At 31.0% G+C, this 26365-nt stretch overlaps 2 protein-coding genes and 1 long non-coding RNA gene across 7 annotated transcripts; 2 read left to right on the plus strand and 1 right to left on the minus strand.

Moving 5' to 3' along the window:
• The first annotated feature begins 1679 nt into the window (after positions 1–1679).
• LOC114176499 lies at positions 1680–3105 on the plus strand. The gene is made up of 3 exons (XR_003603009.1): positions 1680–1786; positions 1896–1959; positions 2998–3105. It is a non-coding gene; the product is annotated as an uncharacterized LOC114176499 (long non-coding RNA).
• A 3437-nt stretch (positions 3106–6542) lies between these two features.
• LOC114179898 (protein DYAD-like) lies at positions 6543–10629 on the minus strand. 5 transcript variants are annotated; one of them, XM_028066391.1, is made up of 9 exons: positions 10518–10629; positions 8700–9048; positions 8242–8625; positions 8096–8153; positions 7935–8018; positions 7363–7658; positions 7115–7232; positions 6938–7036; positions 6543–6865 (listed from the first exon to the last, which is right to left on the minus strand). In XM_028066391.1, exons 2-8 carry the CDS (start codon positions 8981–8983, stop codon positions 6941–6943), a joined length of 1320 nt encoding a protein of 439 aa, XP_027922192.1. In that variant the 5' UTR covers positions 8984–9048; positions 10518–10629; the 3' UTR covers positions 6543–6865; positions 6938–6940. The 5 variants fall into 5 exon arrangements, with proteins under 5 accessions (XP_027922192.1, XP_027922189.1, XP_027922190.1 ...); XM_028066388.1 differs by having other exon boundaries at positions 6543–7036; XM_028066389.1 differs by having other exon boundaries at positions 6543–7036; positions 10473–10629.
• Positions 10630–11993: 1364 nt separating this feature from the next.
• LOC114179897 (E3 ubiquitin-protein ligase CHFR) lies at positions 11994–19704 on the plus strand. Its single transcript, XM_028066387.1, has 15 exons — positions 11994–12182; positions 13147–13297; positions 14214–14311; positions 14931–14992; positions 15085–15176; positions 15267–15390; positions 16399–16485; positions 16922–17012; positions 17381–17488; positions 17661–17761; positions 18289–18354; positions 18449–18536; positions 18846–18906; positions 19061–19124; positions 19406–19704. Exons 1-15 carry the CDS (start codon positions 12113–12115, stop codon positions 19535–19537), a joined length of 1395 nt encoding a protein of 464 aa, XP_027922188.1. The 5' UTR covers positions 11994–12112; the 3' UTR covers positions 19538–19704.
• The last annotated feature ends 6661 nt before the right edge of the window (positions 19705–26365 follow it).

Raw genomic sequence — 26365 nt, forward strand, 5'->3', positions numbered from 1 at the left:
AAAGTTGTGCTCACTGAATAATAGCAAATGTGTTTTAAGAAAATATGTTGCTATTTTTTTTTTCAGGTACTCTTTATCTGCTTTATAAATTGTGAAATATTTCACACTATGTATTGGATTTTCTCTTTACGTGCCTCATTTTCTTAAAATGCTTTCAAATAAATAAGAATATAGTCATATTTTAGTCACTATCACTTGTTTTAGAAGTGACAAAACTTACTTAAAAAAAAAAAAACATGATAAAAAATTGATCTGGAAGAGACACTAACACTGGCTGCGGAAATGAGTTCTGAAGAAGTCTAAAAAGTACAAAGAGTTGACTGATAAGAGAAAAAAAAAATGAAAGCTATAAGAGATATTTAAACCTTATCCTTTGATCAAAGATAACCACTTAAGTACTATTATTATTAAGTTGTTCGAAGTTGTTCATAACACAATATTTCTTCTGATTTTATATAACTTAATTAATCAATGATGTGTACAAACCAAATCTTATCGGAGAACTTTAAACTTGCCGAAATAACCATGTAAACTCATTGAATGGGTATTCTTTTTACTTATGGGATGTCGTTGTTATTCTTATTTCATGTTTTTTATTTTCCTTTTTGTTTCCATTTAAATTAACATTTTTAGTGGCTCCCTTGTCACTAACTTCACTACAATTAATTGATGATATTTATGGTTAGTGTTCTCATTTCACACAATTCTTATATTTTCTATCAAGTCATAATCGTATTGTCCAGTTTTAATATGGGCACCCCACAAATGTGGTCTAAATTAGAAGTTTGTAAAACCTAAGTAACCAAAAATATTTATTTCTAAGTAACCAAAAATATTTATTCCTTGTGAGAGAATTTCTCATCTATATTAAAGACTTGTCTTACCGATTAATCATTTCACAATCCATTTAATATTGGTATAACTCCATTTTTAAATAAATTTGATTAATTAGTGACTTTGACACATAAGCTTTAGTTTTTTATCTTCGACATGTTGTGACTAATGCCATGAGCTAGAATCAACCAAATTATGATCCAAATCTTTGTAGTACTCTAACAATTTGTTAGATTTATTTTCGTTAAATTTGTTTTTAAAACATATACTTAATTAGTCGGATGGTACCCACTTTTATTTAGATGTGTCAGTTTCATACCCGCTATTAAAAATGTGTCAATTGAGTCCCAATTTTTTAAAAGATGTCTCAATTAAGTTTTTTTCAACAAAAGAATATTAAGAACATTACCGATATTGACATTTAAAATGTCTTACAAAATTAAATATTTATATTTATATCAAAGTTTAGTGGTAAAAGTCATGAATTAAGTTAACGACTTTAGTAATTTTTGTCTGAAAAAGGTCTAATTAAGACAATGATTAAAACACTTTTTAAAAAATTAGGACTAAATTGACGCATTTTTCAAAACAGATATCAAACTGATATATTTAAATAAAAATGAGTATCATCCTACTTATTAAAATATGTGTTTGGCAACCTCACTTTAATATATCTATTGGCACAATCACAAAATAGTATATTAAATGAATAAAATAGTTATAATAAATCTTAAAAAGATACATTGTTAGAACCCACTAACTACCCCTCTCCCCACACTCTCTTCTACCACAGAAAACACTCCACTCCCTGTATTCCTTCTCTCTAAACCCTCTCACAACCTCCCTCTGAAGCAAACCATTCTCTCTTCTGATCACTTCCACTCTGTTGCAGCTGCTGGAACCCGGAACCAGGAGAGGAACTTCTCCTCAAGCTGAGCCATCTCCCCTTCCGGTAAGACAAATTCAGTTCCTCCCAATTCTCTTCAATTCTGGGATTTTTGGATTTTATGCTTACCAAACCGAATTAAGGTCTTAAACTCACCCTGAGTTATGAATTTCAGCCCCTTAGGTTGAGGACTTGAGGTGCCCTTGTGTTAGAGCCTTGCTTGTGGTGTTTTTTTTAAGGTAAAGGGAAAGCTAACCGATATTTTGTCCATTTGAGCTATAAATTATGTTTTGTATGAGATTGGTGTGTTGAATTGATTTCTGGAAATGTTTGTGCGCGTGTATGATCATGTTTGTCTTGAAAATTCGTTCTTGCATGTAAAAATAGTGGGATGATCTGTTATTTTCGCCTAGGCGGGCTGTTCTCACCTGAGCGAGAATATCAGGAAGACCCCCTCTGCTACTAAGCGAAATCTCGCCTAGGCGAGCTGGAGTCGCTTAAGCGAGACACACTCTCGTTTAAGCGAGCCAGTTTAGCCTGAGCGAGAGTTCGCTCAGTTTTAATGTTTGCCACTGTTTGATGTCTCGCCTAGGCGAGGTAGCCTCGCCTAAGCGAGATGGATATCTCGCCTGGGCTAGATTGCCTAGCTTAAGCGAGATTCACTGCAGTAGAGTACCTCAACTTCTGTTTTAAGGGAAAAATGACATGTTTTGCCATGATTCTATGCGAGGAAGCTTTCACATGTTTAATAAGTCATTACTTATTGTATTGTGTGATGAGATTTGAAGAGTATGAGTACTTAATGTGATGGTTGTAATGGAATTTCAAGGGAAGTTCATGTGAGTCGTTAGAGTGTAAGGACGTGTGGAATCCATATTTGGTTGGTATTCTGAAACTCCAATAATCATTCACGCTCAGATAGAGTAGAATGGATTATGTCGTGAGGAGTAGCAGGAGGTCCTAGTCTTTGGATTGATCTAGTCCTAGACGCGAAGGGGACTTACCCTGGGAACGGTCGGGTGATAACCCCTTGTGTCCAGACTCTGCAGAGTCTGGGAACCGTTGCAGGTGCAAGCCACCAAGAGCTCCAATGTCGCTTACACAATCCGGATATCGAGTCTAGAATTTTAATTACTAATCTATGTGTTGTGAGTGATGTACATGATGTTCTGCATTATCTTTCTTTTCTTTCAGTTAGCTTACCCTTTCTTTTGTTCATGTGGTTTTGCGCTCGCGGTTTCTCCTTTGCTATGATCGCCTATTGTTGGTGTGAGCAGAGCCTAGCCCAGATGATGATGCCCCCCTTCAGAGCAGGAACTGACCTCTCTTACTTATAGCTGTAGTAGTTTTGAACCAGGTTTTTGAGGAGTCTTAGTTTGGCAAGTTGTTAGGCCCTTCTTATAGTTTTAGATGACTGTACCAAACACTTATACTATATATATATATATATATATATATATATATATATATATATATATATATATATATATATATATATATATATATATATATATATATATAACTGCTAACTCCACTATCTGCTACCGTAATTACATAGATAACTGCTCCTCCCTTTCTCCGGCTTTAAGGCGAACCGTATGGCGGCCGGAAAGAAAAGAAAGACGACCTCCTCACCTTCTCGTAGATGGTGTCAGTGAGAGCAACTTTAGTATCCCCCGTTAACCTTCTTTTGTAGATAGAATCTTCAATGAGTGGAAACAACTTACTAATAAAGGTGCGCTTGTTGAGTAAGGCCGTTTTCTTGCAGGAGTGCTAACGCGCGCCCTTATTCTTCGCTTGCTCCGCAGTACGAGCCTCATATAGAGCTGCGCGATTGATCACGAGCTAATGTTTTGTTTGATAGTGTGAAAGACTATTAAATGGGATGTTACATACATCACACTTTTTATTGATATTATGTTTTCGGCAGTTATTTAATTTTCATTTCTAGTATATTAAAAAATATTCTTTATTAATATACTAACTTTTAACCCTTACCACTTATCTTATAGAACATTGCTTGATCCTTCAGTGGAATGACCTGAGAGATAAGAAACATAGAACCTCACAAAAACAAACAACAATTCCTGAGTGCTCAGATTTCAGCATCGAAAATCGAGACTTTGGTTAAAATAATTTATTTTATTTAGAACGAGTTTCTGTTGGTATTGTTAATTTATTTTATTGTATGAGTTTCGGTATTAAAGTTTATTAAATTTAGTATTAATTATTCAACTTTAGTATTAATTCAGCATCGAAAATCGAGACGTTGGCTAAAATAATTTATTTTATTTATAACGTCTGTTAGTATTATTATTTTATTTTATTGTATGAGTTTTAGTATTAAATTTTATTAAATTTAGTAGTAATTATTCAAGTTTGGTATTAATTATGATATTAAATAAATTTTGACCAGATAATTTTAATAAAATTTTACTTCATTCAAAAGATAAAATTATTTTAATATTTTATTTGATGTATATCAATAAAAAATTAATAAATAATAAAATAATTATATTATGTAATGTACCCAACTGGATCTGAGAAATGTCTTCTCAGAAGTGAGAAGATGGTGAAGTTGGTTTAGAATATTTCTTGGATTGTTTGACTTGGATAACACTTGAAGATTTCATATATTATTTTAGTTGAGTAGGTGAACAGTGAAATAAACATCAATTTTAAGAAAAAAAATTCTGCAAAATTAAAATGAGATGAAGTTGAAAGGGAAATTGCAATCGATCACATGTGTGACTGAATCAACGAATCAAAGTTAGGACAAAAGTCTTGTAACGTATACAATTGAGAGTTTTCTCAAAGAAAATGTTTTGTTGAATTGTTAACTCACTTCCATTATCTCCACGTTATTCTTATGCTCAAAATTTCAAACAAAATCATCACATAAACAACTTCTTTTACTTATGTTCCCCAACTAGCCTATTTACAAATTAAATATTCAAAATACCATGGGAATTTTTGTTTCTATTTTTTTTTTCTATGCACGTGAGTGCACCTGCCTCCATAGGGTGGTGTCCTCATAACAGGATAATAATAATATAAATTAATAACAAACAATGACAATTTGTGAATGATCCATCCTTGAAAAACGAGACTTAAGGATAATTAAGTTATTAAAAAAAAGGATTTGGTGCTTTCAAAAACATGAAATAGGTTTGAAGAATTATTTGGGAACATAAAAAATAAACTCTGTACCACGACAGAGAAACACAAAGTCTGAGGAATGATAATGTTATAATTGAGTAGTAAAATATATAAAGATGAAATAGGAGAAGAGAACAACGAAATAAAATATAAAGATGTCACATGAAACTTATGCTTTTAAGGAGGTATACATGCACACCATCATTGTTTCACTTTTTATTCATGTTATTGTGAATCTCATCATTATATAACACTTTTTTGTTAAAATTAGTTAAAAGTTTTCTTTTAATCTAATGATTTCTAAAATTTTATTGAGATTTTGTTGATAAAAAGGAAAAAGATAAAGTGGATAATAGTTATAATAGAATAGAAAACATGTGAAAAATAAAAGTAAAAATTAAAGATGCTTGATTGGAATCAAAGATAGACCTAAAGATATATTAATGATAAGAGGTGATAGACAAAGAGGTAAAAAATGTATTAATAAATCTAATTACTTTTAAAAATATTTTTATATTATTTCTACTGTACTAAATAATATTAATTCCTTCCATTCTCTCTTAATTTCTCATCATCCAAACAAGCTAGATCCTTGAATAACTTTCAATTTTTACATTTATTTATTATTTTATACAAAAACTCGATCTATAACGCTAAAATAATTAGTAGTAATACTAAAATCATATCAAGTGGGAGTTTAATAAGAATCGATTGTCAGATTTAGTTCAATAGAAAAATGTGAAAGAAAAATAGCAAATTAAAAAGTATTAAGCAAATGTCTCAGGAAAATAAGGTATGAACACTTAGGATATTTTTGGATTACAATTAAAAAAATTAAGTTTAATTAAATAAAATTAAAAATCTTATTCAATGAAAAAATTTAATGGTTTTGCTTTTTGAGCAGAATAAGTTTTGAACTCAATAAAACATAACAAAAATTTGTCAAAAATTTATTTATAACTTTCAATGCAAAATAAACCTCAATTTTTGAATTCCTAGACTGAAAACCAAACACACACTTAATTTTTAAATCGGAGAAAAAAAAAACCATGTTACATAATAGAATATTTATAATGAAATTTTTGGAATAGAACTTTTAAAACATGATTTTGGAATTTTTTTTTGTTTGAAACAAAGGAAATATATAAAGAATTTTTTCTTTAACACAATAATAGTGATGCAGGAAGAAAATAAGCCAAATTAAAATCTGAACCAACCAATCTCTATGTTCTAATGGTTAAACAGGTTCTTGAAGAAGAATCAACAACAACATTCTTACTCAAATCAACAACAAAAAATTGACAGGGAGGGACCAACAGGGTCCAAAAAGATAAATTTTCATAATGAAACAAAGTTTAACAGACCTACACTAGAATAAGCATATAAATTTATTGTGGGAAGGAAATATTAGAAATAAATGTTAATTTGTTATTGAACAACACTATCTAAAAACTTACACTGGTGGTTCATATATTATTTGTTTGATTTTAACAAAATGATTGTAAGCCATTAATTACCACCAGCTACAATGTGTCCAACTAAGTTACTAACAAACAGCAGAATTGTTACGGAAAAAACAAAAGGGAGAATTGGTTATATAATTATATAATCCAGCATATCAGATGAACTATACTGCAGAAATCCTACATATAGCAATTTATCCTCAAATAAGGTTTAGTACATGTTTTCATGGGTACTCGAGTCAAAAAAAGTTAAATTAAAGCCTACCAGAAGAGCTACCGAGAGGAGCTTAATTTACTTAACAAAACTAAAAAAACTGTCATTTGAAATAACAGTCCTACCGATAAAGACCTAGTAGTGAACTTTGAAGCGTGAATAAACTGATTGACTGTACTGTGAAAGGCCAGGGGAAAGTATCAACAATTTGCAGCTTACTGTAGGTGTGAAGCTTCTATTTGTGGTGGGAAAAAGGATTATACTTCACCATTAGACTGTTAAAGCTGTACAGTATCTAAACCCTACACTCTGAGAGTAACAAAAGAAAATGGTTAAAAATTAGAATCCTCAAATTAGGCTCCATACTTTGATTTCATGTACCGTCTATTCGGTTGTCAGCATGCCATATACAGTATTTGATATTTCCAATAACTGCTGGTCCATTTTATCCCTCCATGTAAATAATTCCAAGAACATTTCCTGCGAGATAAATATTATAAAATAAATATTAAACTGAAATTATAAAAATTGAGAAAATAGTAACACTATCAACATCACCTTATACAATATCAACGAATTGTCAAGGTCTGACTTAGAATTAACAGCCACAGAAGAATCAGGGATCACATTAGGTTGATCTTCACCGAGCTTCTTTGGCACCAAATCATGCAAATTGCTGTAATCAAAAGTTGGTAAAATAAGGGAACCACTGAAAGAAGAAAACCAACATTTTCCCCCCTTTGTCATTTGTTTCCGTGGAAGGATGCATGGAATGGCTTTAAAGAATATAATTTTAATTATAATACCTCTTCATGTTAGTCTGTTCTTCACTTTGCAGCTGAATTGGTAGGGTAGAGTTCGGCTCTTGAAGTACAATCTCTTGTGGAACATCAAGCAGCTCAGGATTCCCAAACCATGGTGAAAATTCGTTTCCATGAACAATGTCTAGGTTGGTGCTTTCTAGCCAATCCTCCCAGCTTACCGGAAGATAATTTGAAGTGGTGAGTTCTCTCAATGGTCGCACATCACTCAATTTATTGTCTATTTCCATTAGCTGTTGCTCAACTTTAGTTTTCCAAATCAACATGTCTTCATTAATACCCTGTCAGTATGTAAAGCTACAGTAAATCATATAAAAAGCGCTTATACATGAATATGTCTTCATTCAACATAAACTGAATCCCATTAAGGCCTAGTTTGTTTTAAGACATAAAAAGCGCTTACCTATATAGCTCACTTTCAGAAGCTACTATCTTTAGAAATCTCTTAAATGTATATTTTATTTAAGGAAGTGAACCTTTTCTTCAAAAAAAGACACTGCCAAACAAGACCTATAATCTAAAATAGTGGGAAGTGTGGAAATAAGCTGCTTAGATACCTGCACACCCTTCAAAAAAGTAAAAATCTCAGTTACACGCTTCTCAGTCATGGCTTTCCAATTCACAAAACTTTTCTGTGTCTCCTGTCAAGAGATAACGAAATAAAAGTTCATAAAGTTCTATTTGAGAGAACAGACCACTGAATTATGAACTTATTTACCTCCATCAAACACCTTTCCCTTTTTTCTTTCTTTTTTGCAATGAGCTCCTGCATGTCCCTGCTATGCAAACTAACATCTTAAAATCGAACATTTAACAGTAATCATACAGAATTATTTATGAAATTTGAGTTTCCAAGTTCAATACCTCTTCATCTGGGCCATTTCTATTTTGAGCATTTTCAGTTCATCAACAGAATCCATATTCTGCATAGGAACACTTCCTGCCCTTAATTTAGACGGTTGTATCCGATAAGGGTCTTGCATTCCAGTCTCCTGGCGAATTTCATCCAAATTAGCACTCTCGGACCAATACTCCATGATTCCTTTGGTGTTGAAACGCCGTCGGAACCGCTCAGTGCCTCCAGGTGCCAATCTACCATCAATGTGCTTCAGTAAGTGGTCTAATAGTCCAGTATCACCGATGTGTTTACGGACGGCCATTCTTAATGCAGGTCGGGTAATTGGACTTTCAAACGTTGCACCTTCACCTTTTAAGACCTCCCACATGCTTTGCTCAGCCAACGTATACCTACATTACATTACGGTCTAGTCTTAATATATTTTTAAAGAGTGTAAACAGAAAGGATATCATAAATTATTTACCTCTTAGTTGACCACCTATCTCTGTTTTCACTCTTCTTTGTTTCAGGCATGACGCTGCTACTTTCCCTTGTACTGGCACACATATCCGCTTTAATCTCTCTTAGACGATTTAGGCTAAGGCGTTTTCTTTTTTTAAATTTTGGCATGAAGATAGGTTCACCTTTCGTGATATTTTCTTTATCATTTGATTCCTCCACCGTAGGAATACTGGAAGAAAGTTTGCTTCCATTTTCCTCATGATGAGCAATGAACATGACTCGGTGAGAAACACCCAAATGACCCATCGTGCAGCTCTCTGTTAAACTCTATCGGTCCCTCACAGCTTCCGTAAACTCAATCAGCTGCATTCCTGCATTACAAAACATTAAAAGCAATTCTTTCACATAAATAATCCCAGAAATTAAGAATCCAATATTTGTACTAGCATTACCATTTAAAAGTTCAGAGAAAGAATCAAGTGGAACCAAAATGCTTGGCGCTTACCTAGATGTGTCATTTTATAACCAACAGTGTACATACAGGAAGCCAAAATATTACAATTATAGAATACGAATTTTGGTACTATTTAGTATGAAGCAGAAAAGGAAATGCAGGATGGCAATACAATTAAATTCAGGGATAAACTTTGATGAAGTCGAAAAAAGATGTCCATCCCTGTTAAAATTCAGAGTCCTAAGGTTCAACAACAAAGCAAACTCAGCTTGGTAACTATGGAAGTACATAGATATCAGAATATGTATTACAGAATTATCATTGTTTATACCCCAGTCAACTTATCCAAAATAACTGCTTGGTGTCTGAATAGCTATCCTGTGCAAGTTATTCAATGTCTCGATTCTAATGCAAACACATGGGTTCAAGGTTGTTGGAACAGAATAATACTGCAAGTAGTCATCAGCATACTTTTATGGATTATTTTGCCTTGCAAATAGATTAGCCTAGTAAATCAATGGCATGAGCTCAATTTCTCCAACTAAAACAACTTTGTCTGAATTAACTCTTCCCTTTTATAAGATGGCCACTAAAATTAACAGAAATGTAAACCGTGTCCATAATTACATGAGTTCAGTTTATCAAACTACACCAACTTTGTCTGAATTATGTATCCATCTTTATATAAATAGCCAGTAAAATTAAGAGAAATGCCCCAGTCAATTTATCCAAAATAACTGCTTGGTGTCTGAACAGCTATCCTGTGTAAGTTGCTATAACAAACTCCCTCCATGGTTACAGTGCATGATAGTAAACAACACTATTTCATCAATCCTATTATCCCTTCATTAATCATTTTCTATCCATCATCACAGATACTACGCTCTTGAACACGAGCAACTTCATCTCAATTACGTCTTACTTTGTATCCAGTGTACCCCATTCCCCTAGAGATGATCTTGATCAAAAAGAATGACAAAATTAGTAAAAATTTGAACCATACCTAAATGCCTTTAACTTCTATGATAAGCCATGAACAGTCTAGCACAATGATGTGGAAACAAAAATGAAGAATATATAATATTGCATTGCATACTCAAAAAGAACATGGTAATCAAACATTGAATATTTTCAGCAATAAAATCAAACAGTAAAATACAGAACAAAAAACAACCACAGTCCACAACAATTAATTTGTAGGTAAAAAAGAAGTTTGGTTGATTGAATAAAAGCAAATAGCTGTGGATAGAAACCACTGGAAGCAAAGGTCAAGCTAAGCACAATGTAATAATCAAATAGAATGAGGACGAATCACCGATTAAGAGTGCAAAACAACGAAACCTTAATGAACGAAGATGGGACGAGAGGAAGGGCAAAGAGTTTTACAATGGCAAGAGTGTGAGAGGCGGACAGAGTACCAAGAAACCAAGCCAGCGAGCTGTGAAGCTAACTAACGAACGACATGGCCTCAAACCTTTCTTTTCTCACTTTTTTAAACCCTAACCGCCAAAACCCACAAAACTCTCTACTTATTAACATGTGTCATCATAATCTTAATAATAATCATAATAATATTATTTAAATAAATAATAAATAACTACCACATGCAAGCCATGCTTCTCTCAACACCTCTCTCATCTCTCATTCCGATTTTATTTATTTATAGAAAATATAAACATTTACATGAAATATATGTATTTAAAAATTTGAAATATATATATATATATATATATATATCAAAAAAAAATTGGTACAATATTATAAACAAATATATATGAATAACGAGTGTAAATATATTTTATACTCGCATGTTAATCTATATATAATAAAATTTATATTTCGAAATTTTACTAATTATTGAAATTTATTAAGTGATTGTTTATTTTTTAAGTGACATTTCAATAGTTATAGATTACAATATGTATTTCTTTTAGTTTTTTCCCATCAATTTTTCATACCTTTTTGTGTTAAACATTTTTTCCATTTTGATCTTCGACAAAACTTATATTTTTAAGTTAATTTTTTTATTTATTAACATCTTTAAATAAATTGTGTATCATATAAGATTAGACATAACTAAATTAGGCTGGATTCGAGTCTAACAAGACCAATTCAGCCCAACCCAAATTTTAATATTTGAAATTTATACCGGACTATTTTCGTTTCCAAATTAAACAAATTCAAGTTGATTTATATAGTTTATGTTATTTGTTGTACCCATAGGATTAGAGGTTTTGAAAGATTGTTGCATTGGTTTTCAAAAGTCCCAAGTGTATAAGGTTGAGGAGATAGGTCGTAGCAAATTAGGTTAGGAAAAAGTTATAGTTAGTGGTTCTGAGTTAGATATCCACAAAAATATTTAAAACAAATTTTAAAAAATTAAAAAAAAAAACAAAAACTAATAACACGCAATTAACGACATTCATAATTTGCTTGAATCTAATTAAGACAATTTTTTAATAGTTAGAACGCAATTTACACTATTTAAAAAATAGAAATCAAACTTAATATTATAAAAGTATCACTAATTAAGTCTTTTTATGTTAAATAAGGAAAGATATAAAGAAAAAAAAAAAGTTAGGTAATACAATTCTTTTGACCGAGGTGAATGACATTGACATTTTTTCTATCGCATAAGTTACTTTTATTTTTTTTCCTTAATGAAATAATTTTTAAAACATACAAATATCATTTGTTTAATGATATGATTATTTAATGAATAATTCACGACTTAAAAAATGTCGATATACCACAAAAAAATAAAATTAAAAATCATTTTATTAAAGACTAAAAATAAAATATAAAAAATTATTGATATAAAAAACAAAAACAAAAAAAAATTAATACCAAGCATGTTGATATGTTCATGCAAGCTTTTGAACCTATCAATACCAACAAAACCTTTAAAGTTTGAACTTGAACCTTTGTACTCTCCACTTCACCGACCAAAGAGGCTATTCTTGAGGCCTTTCTTGTGATCAATGGAGGAAAGGGGAGAATGCTCGTCTTCAACTTCAGCCAATAACTTAGATGAAATTTGGGCCAAACTTGGTAATAATAATTTCTTATCTTCAATTTCATTCCTGTTATTCACAGTCGCACTCACATTTTATAGATACCAACCAAAGTTTCAAACTTGGTGCTTTCCATTTCTCCCCCTCCCCACCTAATTGGGATATCACTGTATGTATTCGAATTTAAGTGGATTCTGAAGTCTGAGCATGAAAAGGCTAAATTTTTTTGATTGGTTTGATGACCAAGTTCACATTTTTGTGAAATGTCGAAGCCCCCATTTCATGGTAGGTTACTGCATAGTTCCTCTTACTGATTAATCGTACCCAGGCTGTAACAATTGGTAGTTGTGGATGTCTTGGGGCTTTGAAGAATTTAAAGGAAGTTGTTAAACGTGCATCCCGTTATTGGGGTGCATGGCAGAAAGAAGAGAGAGATACGCAAGAAAAGAAAGAAAGGAGAAGATAAAAAATGCTGGATGATGTGATCGGAAATAATGAGAAAAGTAGGAAGAAAATGAGGCGAAAATGAGAGATATAGAGAGTGGATGTATGGTAATTTTAATCTAATTTGAAAGGTGGTGCTGTTTTCGCAATGACAAGAACTTGTAGGGTTGGATAGAAAAAAGAGTTGGATTTGTGTGCCTATTGTTTTGAAGTGGGTGGCAATGAATGGAGATGCTAGTGGTAGCTCGCTGTTCTATTGGGTTTATACATTTCAAGGGGTTGCTGAGAATGTCATTTGAATGCTTTTTACAAGGATAGTTATTTTAACTGTTAGTATCATTTTTTGTTCCCCTAAAAGTAAACCACCTAAAACGCATGTATCTGTATGAACTTTATTTGGAAATTTGAATGAAAAACACATCTGATTTTTTTCATCCCACATTTTAAGGGGATGCCAAATTGACTCCTAGATATAAACAATTGAAGAGGCAAATAAAGTGTGAAGTTTTAAACCTCCTTACGTTTCTTATTTTAATCAAACTATTTCCTTTTTATAGTTTCATCAGATGAGAGATATTCAGATGTGGAGATAAGGTCAGATGAAAAAGTAATAACTTCAGAGACATCAGCTACTTCTAGTGACACACATAGCTGGTGCAAAATAGTAAGGAATCCTGACCTATGTTCGGCCACATTGGAGAACAAGAGGTAAAATCTTGACTAGTTAACAACTTGTATGTATTTGAGTAAATCATGTTCCCTATTATCCATTATAAATATCAGTCCTTTGTTAGTTTGAGAAGAATGTTGGTAATCCAAGGGGGAGAAACACTAGGAAGATCTTTATCAATAGATCATGAACCAACATACCGGAAAACATGACACCACTTTCATGAACCAACATATTTAACCTGTCCTTTACTGCACAATGTATGAGTCTCACTTACACTTGAACTCTAGCAAACCCTCCTTCTAGTGAGTTCCTTCCATACTGTAAACTCTCCCTCAAGTTACTTGTCCATTACTTACACTTCTGTTCACCGCAATGGCACACTTTTTGGATTCAAAAGGGATCATCTGCAAATGTGGGTCCAACACCAAATCCATTGTATTTGTCTGAATTGGTCACTAGGACTAACCATCAACTATGATACTACTGCTAAGAAATCCAAGGGGAGAAACACCTGGGAGATATTCACTAATGTGGATCAAGAACCAGCTACATAAGTGAACAAGACACTACAGTCAACCCAAAATTTTAGGATAATAGGTCTGGAGGTCTTTCTTATTTATATATTTCTTAGCTTGCCCATTTCTAAACAATATAGGATTTCAACTCACATTTGAATTCCATTAAAATCAGAGGAACAACTGTATTATTAGAATCAGTTCTCTGCTTTGCTAGGTTTGAAATCCCATAACATTTTTCTGCTTCATGATCATGAATCAATACCAATTTACTTGTAATTAATCATAATGATGTTCTTACAACCTCCAACCTCATTTGAACTATTAAATGTTTATTTATCTCTTCAAGAAGGGTGTTATCTCCTTTCCTTTGAGTATTTTACTCCTTTTATTTTAATTAATTTGGTTTTGGGTGTATCATGTATTCCTGCTGTAGTCAAGATGCAATTCTTGTTGATGGGGCTGTGATACACAGTGATGACACCATTGTCATTAAGGATGGAAGCCAAATTATCCCAGGTCCTGATAGGGAAGGTCAGATTCTTTTAATATTTATGCCAGCGTAACAATTTCTATTACTAACAACATTTATGTTTTACAAATTGTAAAATTGTGTTGTCTATCTGTTGTAGTTCCATAAAGTAGCGTTGCCATTGTGCTACTGTCAATCCATTCATTTGTTTCAAGCAAAGTTGTTATCCAAGTTTTCTTTGTAGTGAGCGGCAGGTTATAGTGTTCTCTTTAATGTGATTCAAACTTGGTTTGACAAAAGTGGTAATATTTATTATTCAGCATGCTAAATTACTAAGATAATGGATGGCCTAAGGGTGGAAAATGGGTGATTGATTGTGCATCAATTAACTTGGACAGTGATGTGGCCAAAAACTCTAGCACAGTAATTTGTATCAGTTTTACCCACATTATGAGCCGTGAGTGGGAATTACCTGTCTCAATAGTATTATGCTACCATATAATTAATTATAATTTAAGATGATTTTTGGGTCTTTTGAATAATTAGTAAAGATTTTTAATTTAGAGTGTTGGACAGAACAAAATCTGTCTGCTAATTATTAAGTTTTTGATACTGTTTTTTAAAAATTATAAGATGGTTATTAATTGCTTTAATTCTCCATTTCTCTCTTCATTGCATTAGGATTTGTAAGCTACAAATTTCATATAATGTCCAGCCCAGATGGCTCCCAGAGGCAGCTAAAGGTTGGCATTGTCTAATATTCTCTGCCTCCTTAATGTCTTTAATAATGTTTTATCTTTAGTAATATTGATGACTGGCTGTGTTTCTTTTCCAGATATGTGTAGATGCTGATCACGCAAAGTGTAGCATCTGCTTAAACATATGGCATGATGTTGTTACTGTAGCACCATGCCTTCATAATTTTTGGTATGGATACCATTTCTCCATCCTTTTCTTAGTATTGTAGTTCTGTTTCAGTTCTTTGACTTTTGCTTGAGTTGCTATGTGGCCCTACAGCAATGGTTGCTTCTCAGAGTGGTTAAGGAGATCAAATGAAAGACATTCAGCTGTACTTTGTCCTCAATGCAGAGCAGTAGTTCTCTTTGTTGGAAAAAATCACTTTTTGCGTACAATTGCTGAGGTAAGTTTAATGCCAAATTATTCTGTGTGGAGGAGGGAGTCAGATGTGTTTATTACTGAATCGGAGTGTGCTTATCTGCTTATGGTAGTTACAAAAGATGACGTTGGGCATAGATGAGAGGATAGTTTGATGCATAAACCAAAGTTTAAGCCTTATTCTCATGCACAATTTCTAGGAAAAGGACATGTCCAAAATTATGGTTTTCTAAAGCTCTCATGCTAGTATTTGTTAACAGCTTTACAAACAAAATATTAATCAGGCAACTTTTTATTGTTGTTGTTGGTGGGGAGATGGAAGAATGGAACAATGAAACATGTGTAATTCTTTCTCTGCCATGATGTTCCAATTTTATTTAATTACAAGTCCAGATCTTTTGGGTTCAATAGCCCCTCAGCTCTTAAATTATGTTTACCGGGTTTGACATGATATATTTTGATCTCTAAAAGCTCCATCTGTTGATTTGTCTTTATTATAAATCTGTTTTATTTCTTTTGCCTTGGCAAATAGAAACTCTAAAGCTTTGCATGTGCAATAACTTCCCATCTATTAACCTGTGGGCCCATGATGGAGGAAGGGTCACTTGTTCCGAGTAAAATGTGTTCATCAGTTCTGATTCGATATATTATTAAACTTAAGTTTTATCTATTGACTTTTCTTAATGCTCTAGGTCACACACTTTTGAATACTTTATATATGCTCGTCACTAATGACACATTCTTGTTAAAACTCGAACTAATCTACCCAAATGTTGACATCATTTATTAGTGAAGGATAGCATCAGGACATGATAATTAATATTTGTCTGCATTCATTGAAGCTGACATATTTTGCCCATTATTTTCATGAACTCTAGGCCGTAGATAGGATAGTTCTATTTTCAATATGTTGTTGTGCCTTGTGATTTATTAATTTTCTTTTCCTTTTACCTTTAGTTGATCCATCTAATGTAATAAATTTTTGTTGTCACTTAGTACTTTTCTATTTTCTAATATACATATTTTTTTTTAGGATATGCTGAGGGCTGATTCTTCACTGAGACGCCCAGAGGACGAAATTTCACTTTTGGACTCTTATGCATTAGTACGATCAAACCTTGTGAGTAAGATGATCCTTTGAGCGATCAAATTTTACCTTCCTTTGCTGTATTAGGCCGATCTTGTCCAACCTTACTAAAAATTGATACACACACACGTGAAGTTATCTTAATGATTATTTGTATCAAAATGATTTAGGTATTGGTAAATTTGTATGTTAAACTATAGGAAATACGAGACAATGAGCTGAAATATTTCTGAGACAACACATGTTTTTTTATTTTTCATTGAGAAAACATAATTCAATAAAATAAATAGAGGAGGTTTGATATATAATAAATATATGATATGGGAATACATAAAAACATTCTTAACTAATAAATAGAACAGTTTTTAAATACCTTTATTTTTAGGATTTTATGATTTTGTATCATGGTTCTGGTTTTAGATATTGTGGGCTTATTCTTTACTTTTTTGTTGTTTATTTTTACTATTAGGTCATTGGATCTGGAAAGAAGAATCGAAAGAGGGCTTACACACCACTGGATGATCAAAGTGATGGCACATATCATCAGTGCCCACAGTGTGGTAATAACAATACAGCATTAGATCTGGAATAATGTCTCTTGTACAATGCAATCTATGTAGCAAAACGTTTCCTCCAGAGTCTCCTTTGTTTGCTGTGCTTATTATTCAGGGTGTTCAACTATAAGTTATGCTGTTCATATGAATATCAGTGTTTGTAATGTAGCCTGAGCTGACCTGCATGAAAGATATTTTTATCGTCTCTTTGAAAACGATTATTGAGCTTATATGTTTAATTAGATATGGTTGTGCCTTGTCCGTATACTTGAAATAGATTTGAAGTTTTTTTGTTTGTGTAAACAAAATTGTGACTTTTTTCTTTATTTCATGTTCTCATCATACTCATTGAATTCTTTACTTATTATTTTTAGTTACTGAAGTTGGTGACTTTGGTTGCAAACATGACACTGTTCATCTCCAATGTCAAGCATGTGGAGGAATGATGCCTTCCCGTACTGGTTTTGGCATTCCTCAGTATTGTAAGTTATCGTGTTTAATTTAGTCAATGACATTGTCAAATTTATGATTTTGTTTTTATATGAATAGCTTTTTGATTTGGGTTAAAAGTATTTTTGTGCAGCTTGTAATAGTGTGACACCTTGTAGGTTATTCATTGATAATGTCAGATAATTCATGTTTTTCTTTCCACAGGTTCAGGATGTGATAGGCCATTCTGTGGGGCTTACTGGCATGCTCTAGGAGTAACTGGGAATGGCTCTTACCCTGTTTGCTCCCAGGATACATTTAGGCCTGTATGGATTATTGTTCATCACAGTTGTTAATTTTAACGAATGTTTCTATTACTTGCCTCATAGATTAAAGAACAAGATAGAGCAAAAAAAAAAACAAGACCCTTTTTCTGTATTATTTCTGCAATTGTCAACTCTGAACACAAACATCACCTTACAAAGGAAATCTATTCCTTTCACACAGGGAATTCCCTGTTGCAACAATTAAAACTCTTATTGTCTGAACACCCACAAGATTATAATATACAGACTTTGTACAATTTAACTACTTTTTTAAATTTCTTCCTATAATACACTTTTCAAACCCTCTCATTACTTCCCTGCCTAACAGTTTCATTCTAGAAAGATCTCTTGTTTTTGTGTAATTATTGTGGTGCCATTACATGCTGGATATTTTTATCAATTTCCATCATCAAGTTAACTGCGCAAAACAATATTTCCTTTCTTGGTTGTTTTATGCCTTGTGAATTAAAGGTAGTGGATATGGTATAAAGGTCACTTTAGCCACGATCTTTGTCCCTTTTTTTCAGATCTCAGAACACCCTATTTCGAGCATTCCATTGTTGACACATGAAAAGAATCTCCATGAACAGAAGGTATGTGCTTTCTGATCCCTTTATTTTTATTGCTTTTGGTCTGTTTTTTGAACTTGCATCTGTTATGATGATATTTTGGTTTGTGGTGTTTTAGATAACTGATAGTTGCATTAGACAAATGGGAAGGACATTGCCGGATGTGATATCAGAGTGGATACAAAAGCTGGACAACAGAGAAATCGGTAAAGTGATAAATTTACCATCCATGAAATAGTTAATAAGAAGCATTCCTCGTTAAATGTCCCTTGTTTCCTTGTTTCCGAAGCATTTCTCAGAGTGGATATGTTTTAGTTATATTTACAAAATGTTAAGGTTCAATGCAATGCTGAATAACTGCAGCAAGAGGACTGTACTACTGAAAATGAAAAGAATAAAAAACAGGCCCTAAGGTTTCTCATGAAAATTTATTTGTTGTTGTAAATTGATGTGATGTACAGTGACAATGTCAACACATTTTGACTTACACCGTGTCTCCTTTTTTCTCTTGGCAGATAGATCGCGAATGATGCTAAATCATGCTGAGATGATTACTGCTCGAACTTTTGTGTGCCGGTAAGCTTTGTCCTGAAATTTCTATCCATATATTTGAAGTTATTAACACCTTGAGCTAGTTTGATATAAAAAGTGACTATAATAAAGTGTGGAATTAAGTCAGAATGTCATCACATTATTTTCATATTCATAATGCTTTAATGTAATCATGCAGTGACTGTCATCACAAGTTGGTGTCATTTCTCCTTTACTGGTTTCGCGTCTCTATACCCAAATATGTAAGTACTTTCAACCCAAAGCATTATGCTAATCATGATCTGTGTACTCTTTAGTGATAAATTTTCACTTGTTACTAATATTTGGTGAAAAAAAAATGGCTGACCTGATGAATAAATAAAATTTTTCCCTTGGATAATCTATGTTGTGCTTATGAAAATTCCATCTATTAAATCTGAACAAACAGAAAATAACTCGTAAGTTTTTTTTTGTTCTATATATACTATGAAACTGGTGTGCAAAGTTGACCAAGTTTTACTGTTTTTGTGTATGTTACGAAAAGCTTCTTCCACCAGATGCATCAGCAAGACAAGATTGCTGGTATGGATATGCTTGTCGAACACAGCACCGTAGTGAAGAGCATGCTCGTAAGAGGAATCATGTGTGCCGTCCAACCAGAGGCTCAAACGTTTGACTATAATGTCACCATTTTTCTTTCTAGTTCCAACTGTTTTCTTGTTCTTCCCCTTTTCAACAATACTATGTGTTGTGTCAGTTAGACTTTTCCTTTTGTTGGATTCAAAGCAGTTCAAAATTTAAAAAGTGCTGATTATCTAGCAAGTTGGTTCTATATTGCAGAAACTGTAGACTATAAGTTTTTTTTTTTTTTTTTTTTTATAATGCTATATTCTTTGTTGTTGGTCATCATAAATTTTATTTTCATGACACCCATCATTGCTTTAAAAAAATTTAAATAAATTATATGCTCCTATAGAACAGAAAATTGACTAGGAAAATTTTGAAGGATGAAGAATGGTCAATGCTATATCCGATTAAATCTGAGTTATTTATTGGTTTTACTATATAGTTTTATTTTATTTTTTCTTTATTTACAGATACAGGGTAAGTTTAGTAGTCTAGAAGGGGATATATATGTATTTCACAAATTAAATTAGGCATAAAGTAATTTTAATTATAAGTATTTAAAGTGTTTTTTCTACATGACAAACAAAAGTAAACTATAATATAATTTTTACATATCGTCGGAAGAATACTTAACTTATGCTGGACAGTATACTTTATAATTTCATTTAAGAAACACAATTTTCTATAATAATTTAAAAATGAAATATATATTTAACAATTTTTTCATAGTTATCTCAATAGTTTTAATAGTCTATAAATATGATAATATTGAAACATAATTTCCACAATATTATTCTGAAATTGAATTAGAAAATATCACTTCAGAAGAAGCAAACTCCATACAATGCAGCAACATAAAAAAACATGAGTCCCATATAATTACATTAACTTCAAGTTTAATATATAATTTTCTTACCAATAAGTATAGTTTCTAGTCATTATTTTAAGTTGGTATGGATAAATATTTTTATTTTTATGAACATTATGTTTATGAATTAAAACATCAATTGTTAATTTTTTTATATTTTAATTTCGTAACTAAAATTGAATTAGCATTTCAAAAACAAAAGTCAAATTAATAAAATCTCTTTTAAAATGTACTGAAAGTTAGTGAATATATTAAAATGAGATATACCATAAAAATAAAAGGTAAATAAAATATTCAGAAATCTTATATCCTATTTAATAATATAAAAAATCCCACGAGAAAAAAGTTATACACAATTTTAAGATAAGATGGTTGTAAAATTCAATGTTGATATTTGGTACATTAGAAAAAAAAATACTTATATAGTCACTATTATTTACTCGTGTGAGTAAATATTTTTTTTTTAGATAATATTACAAATGATGTGATGTAAACAAAAAAACATTATAGAAATAATATAACAATTATTAGAATTAAAGGGCTAAGGTGATATTTCAAGGAATTATTATAAATTTAATGAATTAATTATATATATTTGATAACCATTTATAAATTTATCTATTTCATCCATGTTTAATTATATAAATTTGAGAATTTTTAATTGATTCCCTAATAAATTTTGATAGTATATTAAGTACTTAATAAATTTAATTTTTTCAATTGAATTTTCGCATTTGACTTATTTTGCTAATTCGGTGACGTGGTTGTTAATTGGTGGGGACTTACATGTAGAGTAGTTGGAGCATGGACAAAGATTCCTTGATTTATTAAAATTGTTACCAAATATATGAAAAAAAAAATATTTTGCTCCCGTTAATTATTTACTTCTACTTTAAAAGGGTGTTTGATTGAGACCCAACTAATTTCTATTTGTCTCCAAAGACTTAGAGTCTTAGATCCATCATTGTTTATTATTTTGTCTTGTCAACGTGCTTAGTTGTCGTCACATGTAATTTTATTATTTTATTACTCTAAAATTTTATAAATTATAATTTTAAAATTGTATAATTGTATAATTGTATAATTTTATAAATAGGACAACATGACGATACAACAATATGATACGGTAATATAACAATAACACGATATAACGATATGATGATAATATGCCAATATAACGATATGATGATATGACGATATGTCGATATAACGATATAACAATATGATAATATAACGATATGACAATATGAAGATATGATGATATATGATATGACGATATAACAATAGAACAATATGACAATATAACGATAAGACGATATATGATATGATGATATGATGATATAATGATAACAATATGATGATATGACAAGATAACGATATGACGATATAACGATATGACGATATAATATGATGTTATGATGATATAACAATATGACGATATGACAATATAACGATATAACGATGTGATAATATGACGATATGATGATATAACGTTATGATAATATGACGATATAACAATATGACAATAAAATTATAAAATTTATAAAATTATAAAATCATAAATTATAATTTATAAAATTTTACAAATAATAAAATTACATGTGACAACCATCCAGTAATATGACATCACAAAATAATAACCATGTCAACTACTTAACAGTTACATCACTAAGTTACAAAAAAATTAGGGGGGCGAGGATTCAATTGAAAAATTCATATTTATTGAGTATTCAATAGATCATAAAAATTTATTAGGGACTCAATTGAAAGTTCCCAAATTTATCAGAGACTTAAAACATAATTAAGTCTTGTATCTATTATTGCGTTATGTGAAAATACTCCACATAGTATAAAATGATTGTAATTTTAAATCCTTTTACCTATAAAAAGTTAGAAAAAGATAATTGAATATTGTTCCTACCACACCCAATAATCACACATCGCTTAAATACTTCTTCTCCCTTTCACCCTCAGAGGCGCCTTTTAAGGATAAAACTGTGACGGGATAAAGCAGACCCTAATACCTAAAAAAATGGGTGATTGATCCTAACGATGTCTTGAGATCAGAACACATCTTATGTTGCTTTGACTACAAGAAAACTCTAAAATGATGACCAATTTAGTGACCAGAAATATGTTTAGAGACTAATTTTTTAATTAGAGATTAATTATTTTGATAACCAAAATCTTAATGATTATTGTTAATAACTAATTTAGAGAAATATGTTTATAGACTAATTTTCCAATTAGAGATTAATTCTTTTGATAACTACAACTTTGATCATTAGTGTTAATAACATATTTAGAAAATAATTCTTATTTTTTAAAATTATTTTAGTTACTAATAATTTCTAATTTATAAATTGATATTTAAACCAGTTATTATAATTAAATTAGTTATAATAATAATTAATTATTATTAAAATTGATTATTATTTAAGATTTTTTTATAATATTTTACTTTCTATTAAATTTATTTTAATAAAAGAAAAAAAACCATAGATAGTATTTAATGCTCATTACGACATGGTTATAAATATATGTATTTGTGCTTACTAATGCTTTTGTTTGGATTCTCATCTTGGAAATTGCAACATCTAACATGTAACATCACATCACATAAAATTATAATAACAAGAAGAGCCGCCAGTTAACAATACTTTCAGAATGACCACTTTCTCAGTAGTTTGTGTGCATGAGGTTTTTGAATCGGTCCTTCCTGAAAATGTGTTTGCTTTTAACGTTTTTGTTCTAAGCAGTTTTGCATGTAACTGCAATGAAATAAATAGTTGTGATTCACGATGAAACAAACTCGCAGTTGTTCTTGTCTGTATCTTTCTCTTACCATGTCAGGTTTGGTCTGACCCCACCAAACTCTTCTTCTCTGTCTTCAATCATACATAACAACACAACACAAGCCAGTTCAGTTCTGTTCTGTTCTGATATATGACGTGACTCACATGCATTCTCCTTCATCTATGCTTGCAAGACCTTCTATATCACTATATCTTAGGTGTAAATGATAAATATACACATGTATAACTTTTCTTTAGAAGGACAACATTAATGTAGTTTCAATGTTGTTTTAAAATCAGAATTAAAGTTTTGTCTGAGTTATTTATACAATTTCTTTTTTTATTACATAAAGGTGTAACCATTGCCACTAAAAGAATTTATTTATCTTGGTAATGTACTGGAAGAATATTTGAAACCACATCTAAAGCTAGATATATTAAAATAGAGGTTATGATATGTAACCATCCGTTTCATAATTTTTAACTATTATTTTTATAATAATATTCAGAGAATTAAATACAGCACTCCAATAAATATATAAAATAAATTACAAAAATAAAAAAGTGAGTCAGCACTCACCCACCATGATGAATCAAATTAGATTACAAAATTTATGACTCACCAAAAAATAGTTAGAGCTTTAGGCTGTGTTCACATGGAAAGATAGATTTAGGGGAGAGTGTGAAGATGAATTTGTGTGGATTTATGTAGATGAATATGTGTATTTTTTTGTGTGGATTTATAAGGTAAAGTGAATGGATTTGTAGATAAATTGTATGAAAGTTAGTGAATGATTTAAATAATGTGATAGATAAAATAAAAAATTATAATAGATAAAATTTTAAATTTACTAAAATACCCTTAATATAAAAATATATTAAATAATTTTTATATTAGTTAAAAATATTACATTTTTAAAAACTATTATTTAATAATACAAAATTATTATTTAAAATTATTTAATAAACTATTATTTAATAATAAAACTATTATTTAATAAATGATATTATATTATTATAATTATTTTTATAATAATAATTATTATTTAAAATTATTAGTTAATATATAATATTATATATCTTTTTATTATTTATTGTGGTATGCAGTATTTATTTTTCCTTGAAAAATAATCGAAAAAACTTTTGAACTTATTTTTTAAAAATTAAAATTATTATTAACAAATTGAGAGCAAATCAATTCACGTTGTACGTTGCATTGCTGTAATAATCTATCTACAAAACACATATTTCATGAGGTCATAAATGTCAAATTGCCATTAATCGTTTCAAATTTGTGCCTTTACGGAGAGATGATATTTAAATGGTTATTCGCAAATCCATCTTTGGAAATCTGTACAAATCACCTAAAAGGAACACATATTTTTTTAATAATTCATCTTCGCAGATCCACTGATTTTAAGAGTCATCTCATACGAACACACCCTTAAGGATGTGTTCCTTTGAAGGTATAAAGTTGTGGGAGAGTGTAAAGATGAATTTGTGTGGATTTGTCCGGATGAATTTGTGTGCTTTTTTTAATGGATTTAGAGGGTTAAGTGAGTGAATTTGAAGATAAGTTTTATGAAAGTTAGTGAGAGATTTGATTGATATGATAGATACAATAAATTGTAAAAATAGATAGAATTATAAAGTTACCAAAATACCATTGTGTAATAAGAGAATGACTTTGTAATTTGATGTTATAAAAATAATTAATATGAATTAAAAAAATTATTAAAATAATTAATATGAATTAAAATTATTTCCTGCAAAAACACAAACACAGTTAAAACAAATAAACACACACACACACACACACACACTGGTTATGTAACCGGTGTCACTCTTCCTTTTGCACAGGCACTGGTTATGTAATCAGTGCCACACACACACACTGCACTACACCGGTTATGTAACCGGTGTGCATCCCCCTTCCATCAGCCTTCCTCCACCACCATCTTCCTCCACCACATCTACTATCTTCCTCCCCTACCACAGCCCATCACGTCTACCATCTTCCTCCCCTACCACAACCCATGTGTCTTTCTGCACTCACAAACCCATACCACACACCAACACCGGTGCATTCACTCGTGCAAAATGCAATCACATGACACCACCACACCAATGCTTCAATTCACACATACACACACACACCACTTTTGTTCTTACGATGAAATAAGACCACCAGTCACCTTTGAACAAATGAAAGACCAGGGTGGGAATGTCCAACTCCAAAGCATCCACGAATATTTACAACCACACATTCGCACAACAACCCATTTTAAATGATAGGGCAAAGTTCAAACGGATAAGAATCTTGTTAGCAGGAATGTTTAGGTGTAGGTTCAGGAATCTAGCAGGTTGGAAGTGCGAAAATGAAAAGAATCTTGGCAGCTTGAAGCAAAAAGGAACCTGGGAAAGGAGCAGCTGGTTCACTGGCACGAGTTTAAAATAAGGGTTAATTTCGTAATGTTACCCAAAATGCACTCAAATCAGTTCACTTTTGGGTGGATGGAATAAACACTTCATCCTGCAAATCGGCACCCGCAAATCGCTGCATATACTCTGAAAAGAACACAAGCAAAGTCAAAAAGTCATCACCAATACACATAAATAGTACCATCGCCTGAAAGGAACACCGCATAAGTGAAATATTTTATTTTGGGTTAAATATCATTATAGTTTTAAATTTGGATGTGAAATTAGAATTTATCATTCTTTCAAATTTTGATATATTTTAGTCACAAAACTTAAAAAATGAATGGATATAAGTATGATGATAGAATATGACATCTTATACTTGTCGTACATATGCATTTCTTTTGCTGACGAAGAAAATGGCTACTTAGCATAATTTTAAATGTTCAAATTTGTAAACCAAAGTCCCCGTTCATTCTCAAGTCCATGAAGATCAAATATTAAACAAAGACCTCAACACGTTAGAGATGAAATTTAGAGAAAAGGAATTAAATTCAAAATGTTCAAGTTAAAATTTATTCTAAGAAAATTATAGATTCATACAAAAGAATTCATACAAAATTTGTATATATGTTAGATAACCTAATTGTTTCCTTATATATATATATATATATATATATATTTTTTTTTTTTTTTTCATAAAAAAGGAATTTATTGTAGATCTTTATTGTACAGAAGAAGAAAAAATAAATCAAAAACTCAAAAAAAAAAAAAATCTACGAGAAATTTATTG

The sequence above is a fragment of the Vigna unguiculata genome, chromosome 3, assembly GCF_004118075.2.
Source record: "Vigna unguiculata cultivar IT97K-499-35 chromosome 3, ASM411807v1, whole genome shotgun sequence".
Classification (NCBI taxonomy): Eukaryota; Viridiplantae; Streptophyta; class Magnoliopsida; order Fabales; family Fabaceae; genus Vigna; species Vigna unguiculata.

Excerpts from the sequence above, each read along its gene's own strand:
- LOC114179897 (XM_028066387.1), top strand. The coding sequence starts at position 12,113 with ATGGAGGAAAGGGGAGAATGCTCGTCTTCAACTTCAGCCAATAACTTA. Across the intron at positions 15,391-16,398 it reads TTTTGCGTACAATTGCTGAG|GATATGCTGAGGGCTGATTC; the intron begins GTAAGTTTAATG and ends ATTTTTTTTTAG. Across the intron at positions 17,013-17,380 it reads TCATCAGTGCCCACAGTGTG|TTACTGAAGTTGGTGACTTT; the intron begins GTAATAACAATA and ends TATTATTTTTAG.
- LOC114179898 (XM_028066391.1), bottom strand. The coding sequence starts at position 8,983 with ATGGGTCATTTGGGTGTTTCTCACCGAGTCATGTTCATTGCTCATCAT. Across the intron at positions 8,019-8,095 it reads GGGAAAGGTGTTTGATGGAG|GAGACACAGAAAAGTTTTGT; the intron begins GTAAATAAGTTC and ends ATCTCTTGACAG. Across the intron at positions 7,233-7,362 it reads GAACAGACTAACATGAAGAG|CAATTTGCATGATTTGGTGC; the intron begins GTATTATAATTA and ends TTTTGATTACAG.